General features: G+C 37.0%; 1 protein-coding gene across 2 annotated transcripts in view; it reads right to left on the reverse strand.

Annotated features, from left to right (window-relative positions):
* Positions 1–12,629, reverse strand: part of LOC117209603 (GTP-binding protein RAD-like) — a 76,543-nt gene extending 63,914 nt beyond the window's left edge. The window contains exon 1 of one of the 2 annotated variants that reach the window (XM_033451804.1): positions 12,316–12,629. In XM_033451804.1, coding sequence (XP_033307695.1) covers positions 12,316–12,503 — 188 coding nt within the window. In that variant the 5' untranslated portion in view covers positions 12,504–12,629. The remainder of the gene's footprint in view (positions 1–12,315) is intronic. The other variant, XM_033451805.1, reaches the window with a different exon arrangement.
* Positions 12,630–20,411: the final 7,782 nt, after the last annotated feature.

The following is a 20,411-nucleotide window of genomic DNA, read 5'->3' on the forward strand; positions in this document are numbered from 1 at the left end:
CAGAGAATCGATTTTCGCCTGGTAATAATTTCATATAATTGCATGTGTGCGAACGATTATGTAATTATTTCCGCGATATCGAAAGCAATTTCCTCCAAGTTATTTATATGATCGCCGATTAACTGTAAGACCAGTTCTACGTTTTAACATTTCGCGTATATCGTTATCACGTTGTAACGTCGTTGTAAATCTCTTAATGAAATTTATGTATCTCTAATGAAAAGAGACGTCTTCCCTTCTTCACTGCTTAATTGCTTTTGCGATTTAAAATAAAAAAGAAAATGAGAAAAGAAAGAAGCGATACCAATGCGTACTGCAACGATAATTGCAGCGTTTTTATCGTTAAGAATTCCATCGGAAGACCATCGTCGTTCGATTCGTTCGAACGAGCAGGAATAAAATCTAGGTAATAGGTCATCGTTATTGGTTACCCTTTTGATGGACGAGACTTATTAAAACTTCGATGAGATTGGTTTCTTTCGAGACTCAAGGAGACGGCGTAATCAGTGCGTGTAACCGTGCCACGGAACAAAATTAAACTTCTTCTCTGTTAGTCACGTTGCGATCGCCCCTTTTCCGTTCCAACGAACTGTTGATATCTTTTCTCTTTTCACGGAAGCTTTTGCGAGGGCAAAAAGCAATAAAATACATATAATAACAGAATCGTTCGCGATCAACAACAGTATTTCTCTTGACTGTAGCTCGATCACGATAATACGATGAACAGTGCTATATCACTGGAGAATGACGCAACAATATTCCACGAACGTACATGTAAATGGTAATGTCGTTCTCTAATTATGTCAAACGATGTGATATCTGTCGTTTATCAATAGAAATGATATTTATATGAATTATGAATTATCTTTCTGACACAGTCTGCTATAGCGTGAGAAAATATCTCGCGTGCTAAACTAAAGAGAAAGCTTCTGGATTTCTTATTATTATTTAAATGACGTTTCTTCGTCAACGTCAAATGAATATGACGTGCTAGTAATGCAATAGTGCACAAGCCTATAATGCGTGAATAATAGAGTATTCCAGGTATATTATAGTACAGTGAATAGCGGTTTGCCGTGCATAGTATACTGGTATCTCGGACGTTACACCGAGCTGCATTAATTCCTCTCAACCCTCAATTTCATCCGATGGGATTGGATACGAGATAAAACGTACTCACAGTCATTTAGTTTGATAAATGATCCGAGAGAACAGCGTGCATTAGGTAGCTTCCGCGGATGTTCTTCTTTTATTTTCGTTCTTCGGTTCCTCTAACAATATGTAACAACAATGAGAACAATTGGTCGAGCCACGAGAAAGAAGATACTTAAATATCTCGTTTATTTCTTACGATTAGACGGACACACAGAATAAGTTGTTCGTCGTGTTCGTAAAAATGTGAATTTGCAAAAGCAGGTTTCAGAGTTTTCCGTTTGAACTTTGTGCGAATCACAATTACGTACAAAGTTTTATTCGTATCTATTTTTATCTCACCGTGTAGGCAAATCTATTGAAATAAAAGGTAGAAAAATGGAAACAGAGTTTGAGGAATTATAAAACAGATAGAAAAATTCTATTTCTATTCGTTTCGATTCTGTGATAGAGCTTTTATCGTTTCTATCGTGACAGAATATAACGCGATCGATATACTAATTATACCTTTCTATGTCTCTAAAAACTGTTACAACTGTTGAGCAAGTAAAAAATAGTTTTTGCACCTACGCACGTGTCGTATGAATCTCCATTAAAAAGTCATGGAATATCGATTAGACGTCTGTACAGTGTTTCTAGTAGGTTCTATGGCGATTGCTGGCAGCTGATTCTATTCGTATTTCGGATTTATTATTATACAACGCAAAGAACTACGATTAAGTATATTTAGGAATAACATGATTCTAAGTACGAGGCTAATTTTCCAATTATATTTTTTTCCTCGTTAGAGTTAATTATTAGCTCCACCGTCGTTCTCGCTTCTTCTTCGCTTCGTATCTCCTCAGATGTCTCCTTCTTTTTCAACTGTTCGTTCATAAAGATCGTGTAACGCGCAAAAGGTGCAAAAATTACATCGGCTAGTAGAACGAAATATTCCATAGCTATGTATATTCTAACAATACCTATTGAAATGTAACGTTCATCTGGGGCTGTACAGACTCGAGGAAGGCAGCAGTGTTAAGTACGATAACACTGAATTTCAAGAACCAACGAATAAAACTTGGAAATTTGAAGGCGAAATGATGCACAGGCTGCTGCTCACACTATGCAAAAGTGTATGAAATATCCAAAATGGAGCAACCGTTACGATATTTAATAAAAGCTAATGTAATTCTTCTGCCATATAACTCTATGAGACTCACTCGGAGTTAAAAAGAAAAGAACGAAATAGATCCGAATTTCGGCTTCATCTTTTCATTTACATTCATAGAAATATGAAATTGCATAAAAATCTACGGATAATCGCCCGAGCTATCATTCTTATCGAAACTGTTTAGCGTATAGTCTCTTATAATTGCTCTACAAATCTCATATATCCATATCGTAATATCGTGGAAATTAAGATATAAATTTTTTCCCGATTACTTACTATTTATTAATATTGAATTGAATACACAGGTGTTAATTGGACAGAAAACGATGTTTGTTTAACTGAAACTAAATGCGATACTCGTATCTATATCAAATAACTTTACAGTTATTTGGCAACTCTCGTCACAACGAATCTAACACACACACACTCTCTCTCTAGCAACTCGATCAATTCTCTCAACTTTACTCTCCGACGTCTCGATCAACTCTCTCAACTCTACTCTTCGATGTCTCGATTAACTCTGACTCTCGCAATGTACACACTTTTCGACTCGCATACTCTGACCTCTCGGTCGTCCCTCCTTGAAACACGGAACCGTCCTGCTGTTCTAACGTTGTTTGTTGTTTTTCTCATATCTTTGTAAGAACTAGGTCACATATACGCTCTTAAATGTAAACGAACCACAAAAAGACGGCGTACACGGTTTTTTCTAATTTCAACCGACCTCTAATGTAAATTACTTTACGATATTACAATATAAAATATATTCGAAGTGAACGAACAGCTAAATAAGAGCAAAATGAATAAAACAGCAGAATATTGCAAATGAAAAAAGAAATTTTTTTTAAAGAAAATTCTGGAAGATAAACTAAACAAAAATTTTAAAAATTCTTTTTTTTTACGTGGAGGAAAATCTTCATAGACACACCTTGCCACTCCATTTCTGACTCGGAACAGAAAACACGAGGACACAAGGTAGTGCCGGATTTTTACCGGTTAAAAAACCTCCACGGATGGGACACAGTTAACAGCATGGAAAAGCCCGGTCTGTCACCTGGTTTCGTCTATATAAACAGTGCTTCGCTCAAACTACCAAACAAACTTTGGAAGGTTAGAATAGGCCCCCGCCCCGAAACACCTTTTTGCCCCTTTTCCACGGTTGTATTAAGGTACTTTCGGAAGAAACTTAAGTAATATCAGACACAACATCCAGGAACAGCGAGATTCGAACCCGCGACGCATTGCTATCCAATCGGAGCTCAACGGGCGTAGCTGTCTGCCCCATCGACGTACTCAACATCGGCTGTCGAATATAACTACAGATATAACGTATACAGCATGGGCAGTTCAACTTTTTTTATTTTGGTAGACTTTTTACAATCAATTCTCATTGAGAATTATAAGTAAATTAGTTCAACTTGAAAAACTGAAATACCGCGAGAAGCATGAACGATAGGAAGAATGTTTCGGAGAAAAATTGTACGATATCGAGGACGACACTGTATGATCTTGTCTATTTGAGCTTTTGATAATCTTGAAAGACGGTGCAAATTTGTCAACGCGAATCTCCGTACTTTCTGTCAGGTATTCGATCTACGTGTTGCAATACTTTTCATTATAGAGAGCAGAAAAATGCATCGATCGGCGAGTAAGAGAATATATAGATCTATTTGAAAAAATGGGGATGATTTTAACACTTAGCCAACCAAATAGGGAGATCTCCCTTCTGTGAAGAATTACGCTGCGCGTCCGAACGAGGAGATCTCCCTTTTCGATTTTAGCAACGCGTTTTCCTTTCTTTTATTGTTATTATCAGTTATTGTTTACCTGGAATTGTCGCCAATTAATTGCGCCACTTTTTCTACTTTTATAAAGTACAGTATATGATAAAATACACGACTCTGGTTGTGTTAAAATTAATTAAAAAGTTACACTACCAGTTATGACTAAATAAAGTTATAATCGAACGATACCTTTAATGCTTTTGATTTTATCTATATTTTTGTATACTTTTAATTTGATGTTTCGTATAAACAATATGTGAAATCGTTAAATAAAATCATTACCGCAAAATATAATTAGACTTCTTTGTTTTTTAAGTAGTGAACATTAACCCTCGATGGACAACGTATAGGTTGGCTTATCCGAACGCGGTGGAAGCGTTTACCTCGCTGTGGCGCGCGCGGTTGACTAAGTGTTAACATCGAAACTCGAAACATCGGTACTTTCAAAATGACCACATATTTCGAAACGTACATCGTTCGAAACCGTTTAATTTTGCTAATGAAATTATTTTCTATCTCGTGCCGTTTCGAAGCTGTAGCTTGTTTCAGTTGCACGGGATAACCTGTACATTAGGTGTACCGTAAATTACGTTCGTTTTTCAAGTAAAGGAAACTAATAATTTTGATGAATAATTCTAACACGCAATCCCTGCGTAGTAAGTCACCGCAAATATGACGTTTTCATTAATTACGGAAAACATTAATTACCGTTCTTACAAAATTGTTAGAAAAACTAACGCGTTGCGTGAAACGACTAGAAGAATTCTTTAAAAAAGAAGAAAAAATCAGCTCCAACCTCGCCGTTTTCGAATAAAAATAGCGTGAAATATGTAATAGCGGTAATTTCGCTATCGAAAATGCCATTTATCGCAGTGCCAAGTCGCCGTTCTCTTCATTTCTGAATAGTTTGTTAGTGTGCGCGCGCAGGAAGTACAGACATCCAAGAAATTTCTTCCTCCGGCAAGAATCTCGTGTTTTACTTTTCAGGCGTATCGTCGTTATTGTCGCGCTATGAATACCTTAGGAACGTAACGCGTGATCAACGAAATATTTACATATAACGATCTTTATACGTATAGACGGCACGTAAATAAATATAAAAGTAAAAAAAAAAAAAAGAGAGAGAGAGAAAACGATGGAAGGGAAGAATCCTTGTGGTATCAACGAACCCTTCGAGCCGCTTGAACGATTATTATCAAAGTTCCTCCGTACGACGTCTCGAACGCGCACAGACTCAACCAGGCAAATTCGATGTAATCGTCATCCATTCATGTACCTATGTGCACGTTGACATACGATAGGTGTAAATGATTTACGGGAATAGCTTCGGACAGAACACTCCGTAATCAGATCAATCTAATCGGATCAGCCGTCCTACGTGTTCGTAGTTATCTTATCGTTCAACAATCCCGATTTGGTCGCGTGCAAGGCGAATCGTCCTCTTTGAACTCCGTTCCCGGATAATTGCTCGCTAAACCCTGGCTGCTCGTTGACACTTTTAACTTCAACCTTTCGCGATGTATTAATAACGGGCAATTTGCGCGGCCACGTTTAATATTGTTTTTTTTACACATCCATTACTAAGCTCTCTCTCATTTTTTTTTTTAAGTACGTTTCAACGTAACATTCATTGCACGCGCAATTATTCATGCTGACATATTCGGACACCCACACTGTGTTCAGGTTTGTTGATTCGTATGAGATTTGCTGGATATTTAAATATCTCGTTGATTGCGCTACGTCTATCGCAGCTTGAACATACGCAAACAATTTCTACGTAAACGTTTGACCCTTCGAATTCGGGCAATTTCGGCAAAAGCAAGATTTTTCGGAAACAATTTATTCGTAGCGATATTTGTTAATTTGATATGTAGCGGCACTCGGCAACAACGTGTATCACCGAAGCGAAGTGCCTAATGAGTCATCAATATCCTAACGGTTCCAGGTTGTGAATTTTCGGGGTCATCTCCCTTTTTCCGTCAAACTCATACACCGTTGTTTGACCGTACGTAAGTCAACAGCAATTAGCAAGTTCGTTAGTGCAGAGGTCCTTTGTTGTCCGCGTATGTGTCACGTAAAGTTTGTACTTGGATTGTAGTAAGAAGGCTGAGTCGTAACCCAAGTACTAATTTTCCTTTATAAAACTTTATTATAAATGTTAACGCTTACAAAATAATACCGAACCGGAGAAAAGGGGCTGTATGAGTACAGCAACTAGAAGAAGAATAAGAACTGCCCGACCTGGGTGAAGTCTCGGTTTATATACGTTTTGGTTTTAGGATGTTGAGGGATTAGGTGTAGGTTATGGCGTGGAGAAGTGTCCGAAGGTCGGGGGTCGATGTCTTATCTATGGTGTGGACTAAGGTGTGTCATAGCTTCTGTGTAGCCGATGATGCGTCGAAGGTCAGGGGTCGAAGCCTTTATCTATGATGTGGACTAAGGTGTGTCATAGCTTCTGTGTAGGCTATGATGACAAGGTGGTGATGTGTCCAAAGGAGTCCAAAGCTCGGGGTTGCTATCTCATGGTTGAAATGAGATTGATATCGCATATGCGTGCAGTTCCTACACCGAAAAATTCCTTCAAGTTCTTGAAAGTCTTACAAGTTCAACAAGGAACATTCTCGTCTGTCCCTAAATTCGAGTAGAAAACTCCGCGTTTCTGTTTAACCGTTTAGTGCGACGAGCTGGTTGACATTTAAATTACTTGCTGGGAAAATGTGTCATTCTAACTCGGAAATTTATCTTCCACGAGTGTATTTGGAATCCTCGGTTTAAAAAAGGCGACAGAACTTAGAACACACATGCTCTGTTCCATCTTGTTTTCGAGTTACAACAAACTTTACGTTGGAATAATTCCGTCGAGAGGTGCAAGTATAGTTCAACTAATTTCGCGTGTCTACATATTTAGAAAAAGGAAGCGAATATGTTTCGCGTTGAAGCTTGCATTGTAATTCTGTAAACGCACCTGGTCAATGACGAGACGTAGCCAGTTCTACGTTCGTATGCAAACGGGTCAATTTCGAACGGATCTTGCGAAGAAACAGTTCGTTAAAGAAGAAGTTCGCTATAGCTGGAAAACAAGATGAAACAGGGCATACTTTTATACGAACTTTTTCGTTTTCATGTGGGCGATCCACCGATAAAATAGATTCCCTGTGCTACGAAACTCTAGACACTGTGCGTACAATATCGAACGAAAGAAACTTTATGAAATAAGAGAAAAGAAGAGTGTAATTCTACAAAAACGGTTTACATCTAATGAATACAACGAATGAATATAATACACGGAATACGTAGCTGCTATCAATATGATTCAAATTTTACTAAAATTCATAGCGTACGTAATTGAAGGAACGCAATTTTTAAAACTCTGTTTCGTTTGTTACCGTACGCGAAAATGAAATTTTCACAACATAGGCTGCAGTGACCGATTTTGCCATACATTGCATAGTAGCCAGCGTTATTACAGATCACGCTTAATCCCTCCATCAACCATTTCAATAATAGGCACGATATCACAACGTCGACGTTTTAACCAAGATAAGGAGCATCTGGAACTAATTGAAATCCAGATACATATATCTGTATCGTACGCATTAGAGGCCTTGTTAGAGTTTCTAGCCGACCTCGACATTTCCATCGATACAGAAAGGATCTGCAACCTGTCGAAATCCGACAAGGAACGCGATTAATATCCGTTTCCAGCTACGCATGATAAAGACCATTCTCACTGAAATTTGAATCTTATTCGAATTATACGATTCAATTTGGACTTTGATACGTCAGTGGTGCGCAAGCTGTTATCGATCAATTGCATAAAAGAAAGCGGATAATTAGAGCACGAGATATCATGGATTTGTGGGAAATTTGAATGTACACGGTATGCAAAAACATGAAAGACACGCAAAGTAACGGAACAAAGTAATTGGTTGAGTAAAATAATTTTTTATCTTATACTATTTTTAAATTGCATTCATAAAACTATGTGCTTGCAATTTGTGTAAATGTGTTCACAGTGTATCGATGGTTTTTAGAATTTACCATTATTTATACTATCTTCTCGTACTATAAATAGGCTTATGGAAAGATCGTGTTCGTATAAGTGACCTTGGGAATTTGTATAAAAAAGCGTAATACTGTAAACTTTTGTAGAAAAGCATTGTCCAATACTTTTAGGACAATGAATAGAAAAATTCCTCGGCATTGCAATTGTAAATCAACGGAGGATGTTCTAACAAAAATCTAGCCACTGTATATCTCGACCGTGAACAACAGACAGTATTAAATGGAATTAGAATTGGTCAGGCTAGATTTATATACGCGTATTCGCATTTAATTTCTAAATGTGGCGCAGCAGAGTGCGATATCTTTAATTGCCAAACTTGCCGCCTTAAATATAGTCCCGTACAAAATTCAGGATTAAAGCCAACTCTAAATGAAAATTCTTGCGATAGAGAGGAAGTTTCGAAAGTTCTACGAACACGTTTGACAGGAATTAATGAAGATTTTTTTGTTTCTGTCCTTTGTAAACTCTAGGAATACGTTATATTTCATATTTCATATTTTAGATTTAATTAGAATCAAACATACTATAAACACTTATAATCCACGCTAAGATAATTGACTTATAATTCTCAATGAGAACTGATTGTAAAAATTCTACCAAATAAAAAAAAAAATTATTTCATATTGACTCATACAGCGATGATATAATTATTATTATGTTTATATTAACGAAGAGGCAAACAGAATTTATGCAGTAATTTAATATTAATAGGTAAAACTGTACAACGTATGCGTGAATATGTAAAGCTGTAAACAATGAATCATATCGTAGAATTTACAACGCGCTCTGCTTTAATTGATTAGCACACCCCAGTCAATAATAGTAGAAAAAAAAGTAGTGTAAGACCTTAAAGCCATAGAGTACTCTCCAAGAGGAATAAAAAAAAAAATGACTTAATCCATTTATTATTGATCCCAGAATCAATACTTGCAGAGTAAAATAGTGGGGATACTTATAATACGATTATTAATGTTGAATTATAATTAAATTAAAATTACAGTTCTGATATTCGTAATAGGATTATCACTTGTTTATTTATTTACAGTCATATTCATCTGTGAGGGTTGTGACAGACTACAGTCGTAATTACGATAATTGTATTTCATAGGTTTATACAATGTTATTGGGTTGGCAACCAAGTGATTGCGGATTTTGTCAATACCACGTAACGACAAAATATTGACAAAATACGCAATCACTTAGTTGCCAAGCCAATACATTAGGATAGCGTGCTATTGTCTGGTCATAAATACGTACAATGTTTACATTGTATCGTTAACTATATTTTTATACTTATAACGTGTGTCAGACATTGTGAATGTCCCTGCTTCTCCGCTGCTGGGTTAATTAATTGAAGAAATGTTAATTAGTTGCGTTGTTGTCTTTCGATGTGAAAAGTTCGATTAATAGGTGTTTTACAGTAATTTTTCTCTTTGCAAATATTACGCTTGTTCGATTCTTCTTTTGCGATTAGGTGAACACGGGCGAAGTTCGTGTGACCTATTCTTAGCCTTGCGAATATCGACTGATGTTCCCTGTCCAATGAATTTGCAGGACTTTTTTGGAAAATGTCATCTCGAGTTAAACGGATGTTCTTTGTCATATTTGCAATTTTCCACATCCAGTTCCACAGTAATTTGATTTTACTTTCAACGGTAGGGTTGTGATACGAGTTATCATTTAACCGTATTTTAAGAACAATGTACGTTGCGACAATGATTGGAAAATATACGAATGTCAGAGAACGTACATAGAATACGACAGACATGATTCATAATTTCGCAAATATGCGAGAGAAAGGTCGGATTGGAATAGAAGGAAGACGCATCAAATATAGTTTGCGAAAAGGGGAATAAAATTGTTCATCTCGCTATGCTTCTCCTACGTTCTATCGTGGTAATTTTTCTTTGTCACGATAATACGGTATCATCAATATTAATATGTTTGCATTTAAGTCACTTGTACTCGCCGGTCAACCATTTGCACGAAAAGATAGCAACTGCATGTTTCACGCTGATTAGTTCTCTTGCGTCTCTTGCGTCAATTAACGCGATGAATGATTTTTTTAAAAACAGTATATCCAGTTTTATCATTTGCAAACAATAGGATTATACGTCTCGATATTCAGAATTTTCTTCTTTATCACATCTTTCTTATCGCTTCTTTATCACTGCGTCAGTTTTGCATCATCGTCAGATAATTTTACTTAAGAGAATCAGCGACGCACGAGGGTTAAGTATTTTTTATTTTTTCTACGAAATCTTCGTTGATCTATCAACTTTCCAAAATCTCTCTTTTTTTACTAGGAAATATTTTTTTACTTTAAGCGTCGTTTTAAAACTGAAAATTCTGTCCTTCGTTGTTGGTCGTTTAATTTTTAGATGTACAAACACATCTGTTAGCAGAATTCATAGTACTTCGTTATAAAGAAAGTTACAGTCGTTGCAATAGCAGATTCTTTTCTTCTCCATTGTTATAGTTGTAGGTTTAGACAGCTCTATGGCGTGTTCAACGAGACGAGGTAGTAAATTATCAAACAAAATATTATTACAGCTATAGCAATCAAATTTTGTTTATGTTTAGTACCTCGTCTCGTTGGATAGATTACAAGTTCAGACGTAAATAGGCGTGATGATACGAAAGTGGAGGATAAGTATGTTTGAGTACATTAGATACGTTAAGTAAGTATACTATGTCATGCGTCTATTTCTTCACAGCGAGGTCAAAATTAAACAAATATTGGGTCGGCAACTAAGTGATTGCGGATTTTGTCCATACCACCTAATGAAAAAATCCGCAATCACTTACTTGCCAACCCAATAAATACACCTGTGTTCACGAGTCAACGCTGAATTTCATTTTATTTGCTAGAATTTTACAATCAATTCTCATTGAGAATTATAAGTCAATTATTCTGACGTGGTACTATAACTTGGATAATAAGTGTTTATAGTATGTTTGATTCTAGTTGAATCTAATGTTTAAATCTAAAGGGTATTGTCTTTTTAGCCAGCGGAAAAGTAATTGAGTAACTAATGAGTTTTGGTAGTTGTTAACTCTTATGTTACATCTGTTACTGAATTTGCATATTTCTTCTTTAACTGTGGGTATCTTAAGGTCGCGATGTATCGTTTCGTTGGTAACATACCAAGGTGCATCTATTAAGGATCTTAGAGTTTTTGATTGGAATCGTTGAAGAATTTCTACGTTGGAATTACTCGCTGTTCCCCATAGTTGGATCCCATATTGGTTTTATATAAACGCTGAATGAAATTTGAAATTTGCATATTAACGATTTCCTTATTATGAAAGGGCCTACGTCATGAAATAAAAATACCATTTATTATTATATCAATCGTTTCTAATTTAAAGAATAAGTAAATCAAATCGTATCGTCAAAAATCTTAACGAAATATCTTATATCTCGTTTCCATCAGCCGCGTGCGGATATCACCGCGTGAACTGGCCGTGGCATTCTGTCGATTACCTTTTGTTTCAATACTTTTACTGTGATCGTCGTTCAACTTCCTCCTAATAGTTGCCGTAACTGTTTTCTCCACTTTGCCTATTCTGGCCTTATTCTTCTGTCTATCATAATTCGTCATATAATTTTTCATATCCATTTTTAAATGTTCATACAATTTATACACGTGGACATTTAAATTTCGTATTCGGGTATCATCGTAAAACAGCGTTATATGGCAAAATTAAGCGATGAACTCGAGCCAGAAAATTGTATTCACGTTGTATTGTTACAATGTGATTTATGGTCGGTGGTGTACGTACAATAACAATACTTTATTGTATATCGGACATCGCGTCTGTTACAAGGAAGATTTTTGGCACAGCAGATCGATTTGCACGGTATAATTCGATGAAAGGTTTGTTAGAGATCAATAAATCGTTAAAGATGAAAAATTTCGTACGTTGCAACCTAATGTAAATTCTCGAAGTCTCGAAAGCTTATTTGGTAATATTATTATTTTCCTTAATTTTCAAACTCTAATAAAAATTATCAGTGACAATATGTAGATAAAAGTGTTGGTATTCTCAGCTGGATATCAAATTTACAAAATCTTATTTTTCAATGGAATACCTTACCCTTTGGATCTTAAACGAAACTCGTGAATGACAGTAGACGAAAACATTCGTATTCTCACCTGGGTATCAACTTATCCTCGAGCATGCTGGGCAAATCGTCCGAGTCTTCGTTAAGAGCGGCGAAGAAGTCTTGAAAATTGTCTGGAAAACTACTTGGCGGGCAACTATTCATGGAAATCCGATCAAGAAGCTCCGTGGAATTTTCCTTGACAGCTTCATGATGTCCCGACACGGTTGATGTTGCCATATAGTACACCACTCGGTCTTTTAAGAAATCGTAACAATTTAACTCGCGTCTTCTCTACACATTTTTCTCCATCTCTCGTTCATTCGTTGTCTCGTTAAAATTCGCCACGAAATCGCGAAACTCTTCGAGTCTCAAATAAAAAAACAAAAGAAAACTCCCCCGAAAAGGAAAGAAATGAAAAATTTGTGAAAATCACCGTTCTCTGTCTTTCGTTCGACTCTACAGCGACGAAAACGGCAAAATCTTTGCGATCTTAGATAGAAATTCTAACTGCAGAAAAAAAGAAGACAAGACAAGAAAAGGCTGAGAAGTTCAAAGCGTTCGCTTTTGACCAGATCTTCCGATCTTTGCGCTGACGAAACGCGGAGACGAACGTAGAAAGTTGTTGAAACTGTCGCGATATTCGACGTTCGCCAAAGACGTTTTTATAAAATGTGAAAAGTCAGCGGTTCTTCTTTGGATACACTGTATCTAAACGCGTAGGAAGATCAAGGGATCGCGGTACAGAGGGTGAAGCTTCTCACGTGGATGGAGAAGAACTTTCATACGAAATCTTGGCGTTGTTTCTCATCGACTAACACGTGGGATCACGACCCGAAGATGCGTGACACGAAGATGAAATTTTCGTTTTTCACGGGCGAAGTAATCTCACGATGATTGTCGAAAGATGAACCGAGCGACGATCGTTCAACCCCCGACGAGAACTTGGTGAAAACTGAAGCTCGCATGATTGTTGCGCGCCGTTCTAGCTTCGCCAAGTGCACGCGGCTTGCGCAAGCGTGACTCACCCCGAAAGCTCCCTCGAAACGAGGCGAAGCGATAACTCGGTGAAACTGACCATTCGCTGTAGCTTCCGCGACTATTTTCTAGCTCTGTGCGTCTATTATGTACGCGGTGTCTGCTTTTTGACAAATTAATTCCGAATGCGTCGAGGTAGCTGTTGAATTTAAGAGAATTTCACGTATCAACGACTCGTCGCGCAAATAACCTACGTCCGCTTTTAGCGTTTCAGCGTGGAGAACGGCTTTAAAAATTCGATCTTACGTATCTCGTAATTAAACACACGCTTTTCACATTGTATTTGTCTAACGTTATTATAAAATTGGCCGCGAACTGTGCATCGATCTTTCTCAGCAACGTAAAGCAACAAAGATGCATCGCGCTTCTTGAAAACATCTCTATAAACGTTAAATGCAGCAAAGAAAAATGTTAGCATTTCTCAAGTACAGGCGAATGTGATTTTCATACAGCGTCGAAGAAACGTTCGTCAATTCGATTTTGAATATTTTTAAGAATTTGTATGATAAAATTGCTTGAAAATTATTGCAAATTTTCGAACAATCCTAAACGTATCAGAGTCGAAGTTCGGTAGTTTTAGCGTTAAAGTTAAACGATCGACGATCTCGCATAAACCCAGAGACCCTTGCGACATTTGTTAGTTGAAAATAAAGAAGACGCTGTGACAGAGTCAACGACGAAAGTAGACGTGTGGAGTGTTTCTTAGATCACTTTATCCTCGTAGTATCAGCGGGAAACGATGTAAGCGGGGCCGAGAGATGGGACAACTCTGGTTTCAATGAAGAGACTTCTACTTTTCCCCTTTCGTTTCATTATAGCTGGCTTCGTGTCCAAGATAGAATTCATCGGGGGCTAAATTGATCGATGCCTCGACATCGAGCTTCTGTTGTGAATGGAAACTTTTCGAAGAGGACCCTCGCTTTTCTTTTTACGTTTCACACTCGAAGGTGTTGATGTTTACGAGCTGAGGATGTTTCCAAGTGGTTAAATCGATCCGCCGCCATTAGAAGTTCGTTGTTTTAGGACGAAAGGAGATCGCGATCGATCGCCGCCTTTTGGCTTAATTCGAAGCTTACGGAGCTCGTAATTCTTATAAATAGATGATGTTTGTTATTGGTATATTGGTGCACTGATGATGTCGGAGTCTTTTAAGAATAACCTTGAGATATTTACGTAATCTGGTTTATGTTGTTCACCCTGTATATAGCAGGATGAGAATAGGAACAGTTGCGCGTATGAGAGACTAAAGTGAACCGATTAGTTTTGACAATTTCTACCGATGATCGGCCAAATTAAGCGGAGCTTTTGCAAATGAAACGTCTTTGCAACGATAGATCTGTTGCAGCGTAGGATGAGATATTTTTTATTTTTATTTGGAAGAATTTTACAATCAATCCTCATTGAGAATTATAAATAAATCGTGTATAATAGATGATTATCGTATGTTTGATTCTAGCTGAATCTAATGTTTAAATCCAAAGGGTAATGTCTTTTTAGCCAGCGGAAAAGTAATTGAGTAACTAATGGGTTTTGATGGTTGTTAACTCTTATGTTATATCTATTACTGAATTTGCATATTTCTTCTTTAACTGTGGGTATCTTAAGGTCGCCATGTATCGTTTCGTTGGTAACATACCAAGGTGCATCTATTAAGGATCTCAGAGTTTTTGATTGGAATCGTCGAAGGATTTCTATGTTGGAATTACTCGCTGTTCCCCATAGTTGGATCCCATAGGTCCAAACAGGAGGCTGAGATTAATCCACAATTTTTTTCCATACACGTGTCGCGTAACGAGAGGACGATTTCTGGTCAAAAGAAATTTCTAGTACAGGATTTATTTATTCAGAAATATTAGAAATGAAAATTTCCGATGATTTTTATCCTATGTTTATTGATAGATGGATCTATTTACAATGGATTGGAATGGAACTAAATACAGTAATGTGCTATAACTAAGCCAACTGAAATTCATAACTCACAACTAATAGTTTACAACTCATAACAACTCGGCAACTCAACTCTTGGTTAACGACTGATTGTTAATTCGTATTTCTCCGTAAACTCTTTGTCTTTTCTCGTACCCCCATCACGTATGTATTCCGTAACCGTCCGGACACATCGACGGGCCGCTTAGCCCATTGAATTTTCCCGATCCTTTCGTCCTATCGGCACTTGGGCTTCTCGCATTATTGTTTATAGCTCATCCGACATTTCTTAGGCAATCTGTCCACTAGGATAAAATAAATTTTAATCGGCGATAGATAATTTCTTTATTTATACCTTTAATTAAATTTTGATTCCTGAATTTTGATTGCTTTTTTTCTTTTTTTTTTTTCTTTTATCAATGTCCTGATGCGTAATATGAGATGCGTGATATAAGAACGCCCGCGATAACAAGGAAGTTACGTATAAGTTTCCAAACAGTATAAACAGGCTGTAAACCTAGAGTAGGTATTAATTAATTAATTCAGTAACTAACGAAGATGTAGTTACTGCTGAAGTGTATAGATTACGTCGTTGGGAGGCTTTCATCTTCGTTCCTTTTATATTCTCCTTCGTAGCACGTACGTCGTAACGCGATGGTAGATTTATCGGAATATAAAATAAATAGCAATTAAGGCTACTGTTGCATCTAAGAATATAGTTATAACAGTTGCAGTCTTCTCGTAAAATTGTTTATACTGAAGATACGGACAAATGAAAATTTTAATAATTACTATTAGAGCTTGTTCGACATAGGAATAATTAATCTTTCTAATCTCTATTTAAATATTCGGCACGTACTGTAATTATAATTCAAATGACACGCTGAAGATAAAAAATGTATAAATAATCGTATCTCGATCTTAATAAAAGTGTAGATTAATTTTCCCAGAAATTACATGTTATTAGTAAATGTAAAAGCAGTTCTACAAAAAAATTAGAATTTCACACGTTAATTTAGAGTGTCGTTCCGGATAAAAACTGTCTAATAAGCATATCGTGGTCTTGGTGCGATAAGAATTATTATTAATTAGCTTTGTAAAAATTGCCATCCTAAGGAAAAAAAGGTCTATAGAGCTACTTCTCATTGCGAGTAGTTTGCAAGGTCATCTGTTCGAGTGGTTTCGTCTTATATGAAGACCAGAATCCGCCAAATACTAATTATATATTTATTTATATATTTTGGACGATATTATATTGTATCGTTGAAGTCGTACATTTTATATAAAATGTATGTCTTAAAAATAGCGTCACCTTGCGCAAAATAAAATATTTCATTTCGTTTATCGTTTGTAAATGATTCGTACTTGGAATTTCCAATTTCATCTCATTGAATTATTCAGACGGTATTAAAAGCTGCAGTAGCTGAAATCTTAAACCTATTCCATAGCTTATACCGGCGACGCAAGTAAAAGATTTTATCGTTTATTTTAGCATCTGATACGACCTACTCTATTGCAAATTTTACGAAGCACATGATCTTTATCGAAGAACAGAGGCAACCACTTTGATCTTCGCGTGAAACTCTACGAAGCTTCATAGACTTTTTCCACGGCTAGACATAGCCATAACTATCGAATGAAGGTAACAAACTAGCGCCCACATATTTCAGATAGATATCTCCAAATGTTTTGTGACATTACTCGAAACGAGATTACCTCGCCATCTTAAGTTTATGGAGATGAGATTTACCGTAGAACAAAGATTACGAAGTTAAATTGTAACATACGACGAAGTGGCTTGGACAGAAAGAAAATTTTGGACAAATTTGTGGAAAAGTAATTTTTGTTAAATATTCGAGTATCGCAGCGAGGAACGCGAGATTAAAAATCACGAAATTTCGAAATCTCGTTTCCCTACTATCTGATCCATACGAAGCACAAATATTTAAAGACACAATTTACATTGAAATAGATTTTATGTAACTACGTGTAGCATCGATGCTAAAGAACAATCACCGATGACTATATTAAAAAATATTTTAATTGTTTGTGTGTACGCTTCGAAAATACCTAACTAATCTTCATTGTCACCCCACTGACCTCGCTAAAGAAATAAAATAGTCAAACTCGAAGATGGTATCCCGCTGAGGGTAGCCATCCACATGTTATTTAGCAATTAAGTTAAAAAAAAGTAAAGTACAAATTAAATAATAAAAAAAAATCTTCACTGAAATCTATCTGAGCCCCTATTATTCATACTATGAATATACCATTTAGATAGTATACTTTTTCTGACAAGAGTATGATGAGAAGATAATTTGAAGCATCGAATAAAAAATAATAGTAAGAGATCTTCGAACGAAGTACAAAGAGGTTATGTACATTTCGTATTAATTCAAGCATCGAGCAGTAAATAATAAGAAGAAGCCTTAAATAAAAATATTAAAAAAGTTACATAAGTATGGTATTAATCTCCTGGTCATTCTACACGTTCTCTTCAGAGCTTTATAAAAAGACAGCGACAAATTTCTTTCTTACGTTCATAAATCGAGCTCACCAGCAGCTAACACCATCTTTGTGTCAGCAACGTCGAGTGAAGCCCGATAAAAAGGGTTGACGACGAGGCACGAGGAGGATTATGAGAGGAGTAAGGAAGAAGAGCGGCAAAGACCTATTCATAGATCAGTGGCCCTTTCGAGAGTTCGACGAGAGAAAGAGGCCCGCTTCTAAGACAATGCTCCTATCTTTAGACGTTACTTAAGACGTCGAAAGAGAAACGCGTGTCAGCGACACCTATCCCGATCAAGATAGAAAGAGAACCGATAACCTGTCAGGACAACCGTTTCCTTTCCCTAACAAACCTTGTATAACCAGGAATTTCGTCGTCTACAAACACAAATGTATTTCTTTTACATTCGGGTATTGCCTTGTCGAGATATCTCGATTATATCTCGTCCGACGAGTCGAATCGATACAGACGTATATGATTGGTGCATTGGGACAATGGCTCGTATTCGAACCTTTGTATGCCGCGTCATAAATCTGAGAAGTCAAAACAAGTTCTAACCTAACAATGACCTACGTAAATACGCGCCAGCAGCTAAAACTGCTATATGTAAGTCGTACGTAAATATGTACATGTTTACTTACCAGCTAAATGTTTGTTTACCTCTACTGACTCGACTCGTTGGACAGACTATAGATTCAACGACATTCACAGTTCGTGAACTCTCGTATCATCAGATCGAAAGAATAATAAAACAGATGGTAAAAACTACGAGAAACTATGCTCAGGCGTGAAGCGGAACGAGGAACTTGATTCCCCTCTAACAGAGCTTTCCCTTCTTATAGAATAATATAGAAAATAACACATCCTACCTTGTCCTTATTCTCCATCGTTCTCTTGGCTCTCCAAAAGTTCTTATCGGGCACTGCTTTCCGGTATAAACCAACGATCACCATGGCACACACGGGAACGATATAGACTCGAATTTTTCACTCATGGGAAACACTTTGTATGGAGGATGAAGCTACGACGGCGAACTATATTCCGTAGAATCAGAATTTGAACACACAAGGTTATTCCTTTCGTCGCGAACACGTACATCTGTCTCGACCGACCGGAACAGGAAATAAATCTAACCGCCACACACGTTATGCGCGCGCAACATATAGATGGGAAGATTTCCCCTCTACACCGCTGCGCTGCGTCGACCGTACTGTCGATTATCGACATCGTGAACTCTATCGATGGCGAGATCGATGTTTCTGCAAAGTGCAACGCACAGCTCGGCCGCGCAGCCGGTATTTCGGCGGTTTCAAACGAATTCGTAGTATAGTCACTCTTGTAGGTTATACGTATAGTACCTCCATATTCTCCCTTTTATATTGCAATCATCAAATCAATATTATAATCATAAGTGATACAAATGAAATTATAATTATCCAATTGTATCGTGTTTAGATCCTGTATTTCACGCAATGCACGAGTAGAGTGTTATATATTTTAACGGTTTCTCCTTTGAGCTATGTAAAGACAGCGCGAAGGAGATTCGCCTCATCTGAGCTGTCTCGTACCGTCACAAGCGAGGGGGGCAAGCAAGCGAAGGAAGGTGAGTCGTATTACGCTCTTAACAAAGTCATTCAATACATACATACATATGTCTAAATGAGGCAGCTAAGAAGCTGTGGGGCACCTTTGATCTCGTCAAAAGCTTCGCGAGTCTGGCTCGTACTGCCTGTATCTACGTAGTTTTGCATAAACTAAATGCTGTGCAACGTGTACCGTGTTGCAATACCAGAACGTTCAAGTGATAAATCCATCGGATAGCGAAGTATTCGGATAATAGGAGTTCGTTGACGAGAGGTTCTACTGTATACGCAGGAATATCAACTATGGACCGTATCTCTCTGAGATAATTAACTGTTTCTCAAACAATGTAATCACTTCACGAGTTCGTGTATTCAACGTCTATACGTTGATTATCTTGAATAGTACTACTGTGACCCTGAACTATGTATCTACGCTGTTTGCAGCGCGAATCAAAATTAACGAATCGAAATCGGGCGCTTCGTCTTCGATATACTGATTAGAATTGATTAACCGAAATAGATAAATTAAAAATTACGATACGATCGAGGGAATGGTTTCAGTGGAAAAGTAGTATAAACGTAGCTTTTCCAAATAACGGTCTACAGAAGTGTTTGCACATTTGATAAAAAAGCAATTTTCCATAATTACGTGAACATGTCAATCTTGAAATTGATAATCGTAAAACTTTGCAATCTCGTCTTTACATAGAGCGAATTCTATTTTTCAAAAATCATATAAGACGATTTTGTAAAATTACTGATATTATATGGAAATTGGTAAAATTGATGGAACTCGTAGGAAATATCTCTCCTTAAATTTCTGCCGCGATCATGTTCACCTGTCCATGAATTTTCACCGTTGCACTTGAAAAATGTAATATTCACTCGCAGAAGTAAGGTTGCAGCGGAGATAAAAGGAGAGAACTGAGGGAATGGAAAGAGAGGAGGAAAAGCCGCTCGTACAGGAAGCTACGTCGATTTTTCAAATTAAAAATAGAAACGTGGTATCGTTATAATTTCACGAAAACTGGAAATTTCAGTCGTCGCCGATGAACCGTAAAAAGCAGTTTAAAATATGGCATAGAAGTATCA

Source organism: Bombus bifarius, unplaced genomic scaffold, assembly GCF_011952205.1.
Source record: "Bombus bifarius isolate JDL3187 unplaced genomic scaffold, Bbif_JDL3187 scf7180000008178, whole genome shotgun sequence".
In the NCBI taxonomy this organism is placed as follows: domain Eukaryota; kingdom Metazoa; phylum Arthropoda; class Insecta; order Hymenoptera; family Apidae; genus Bombus; species Bombus bifarius.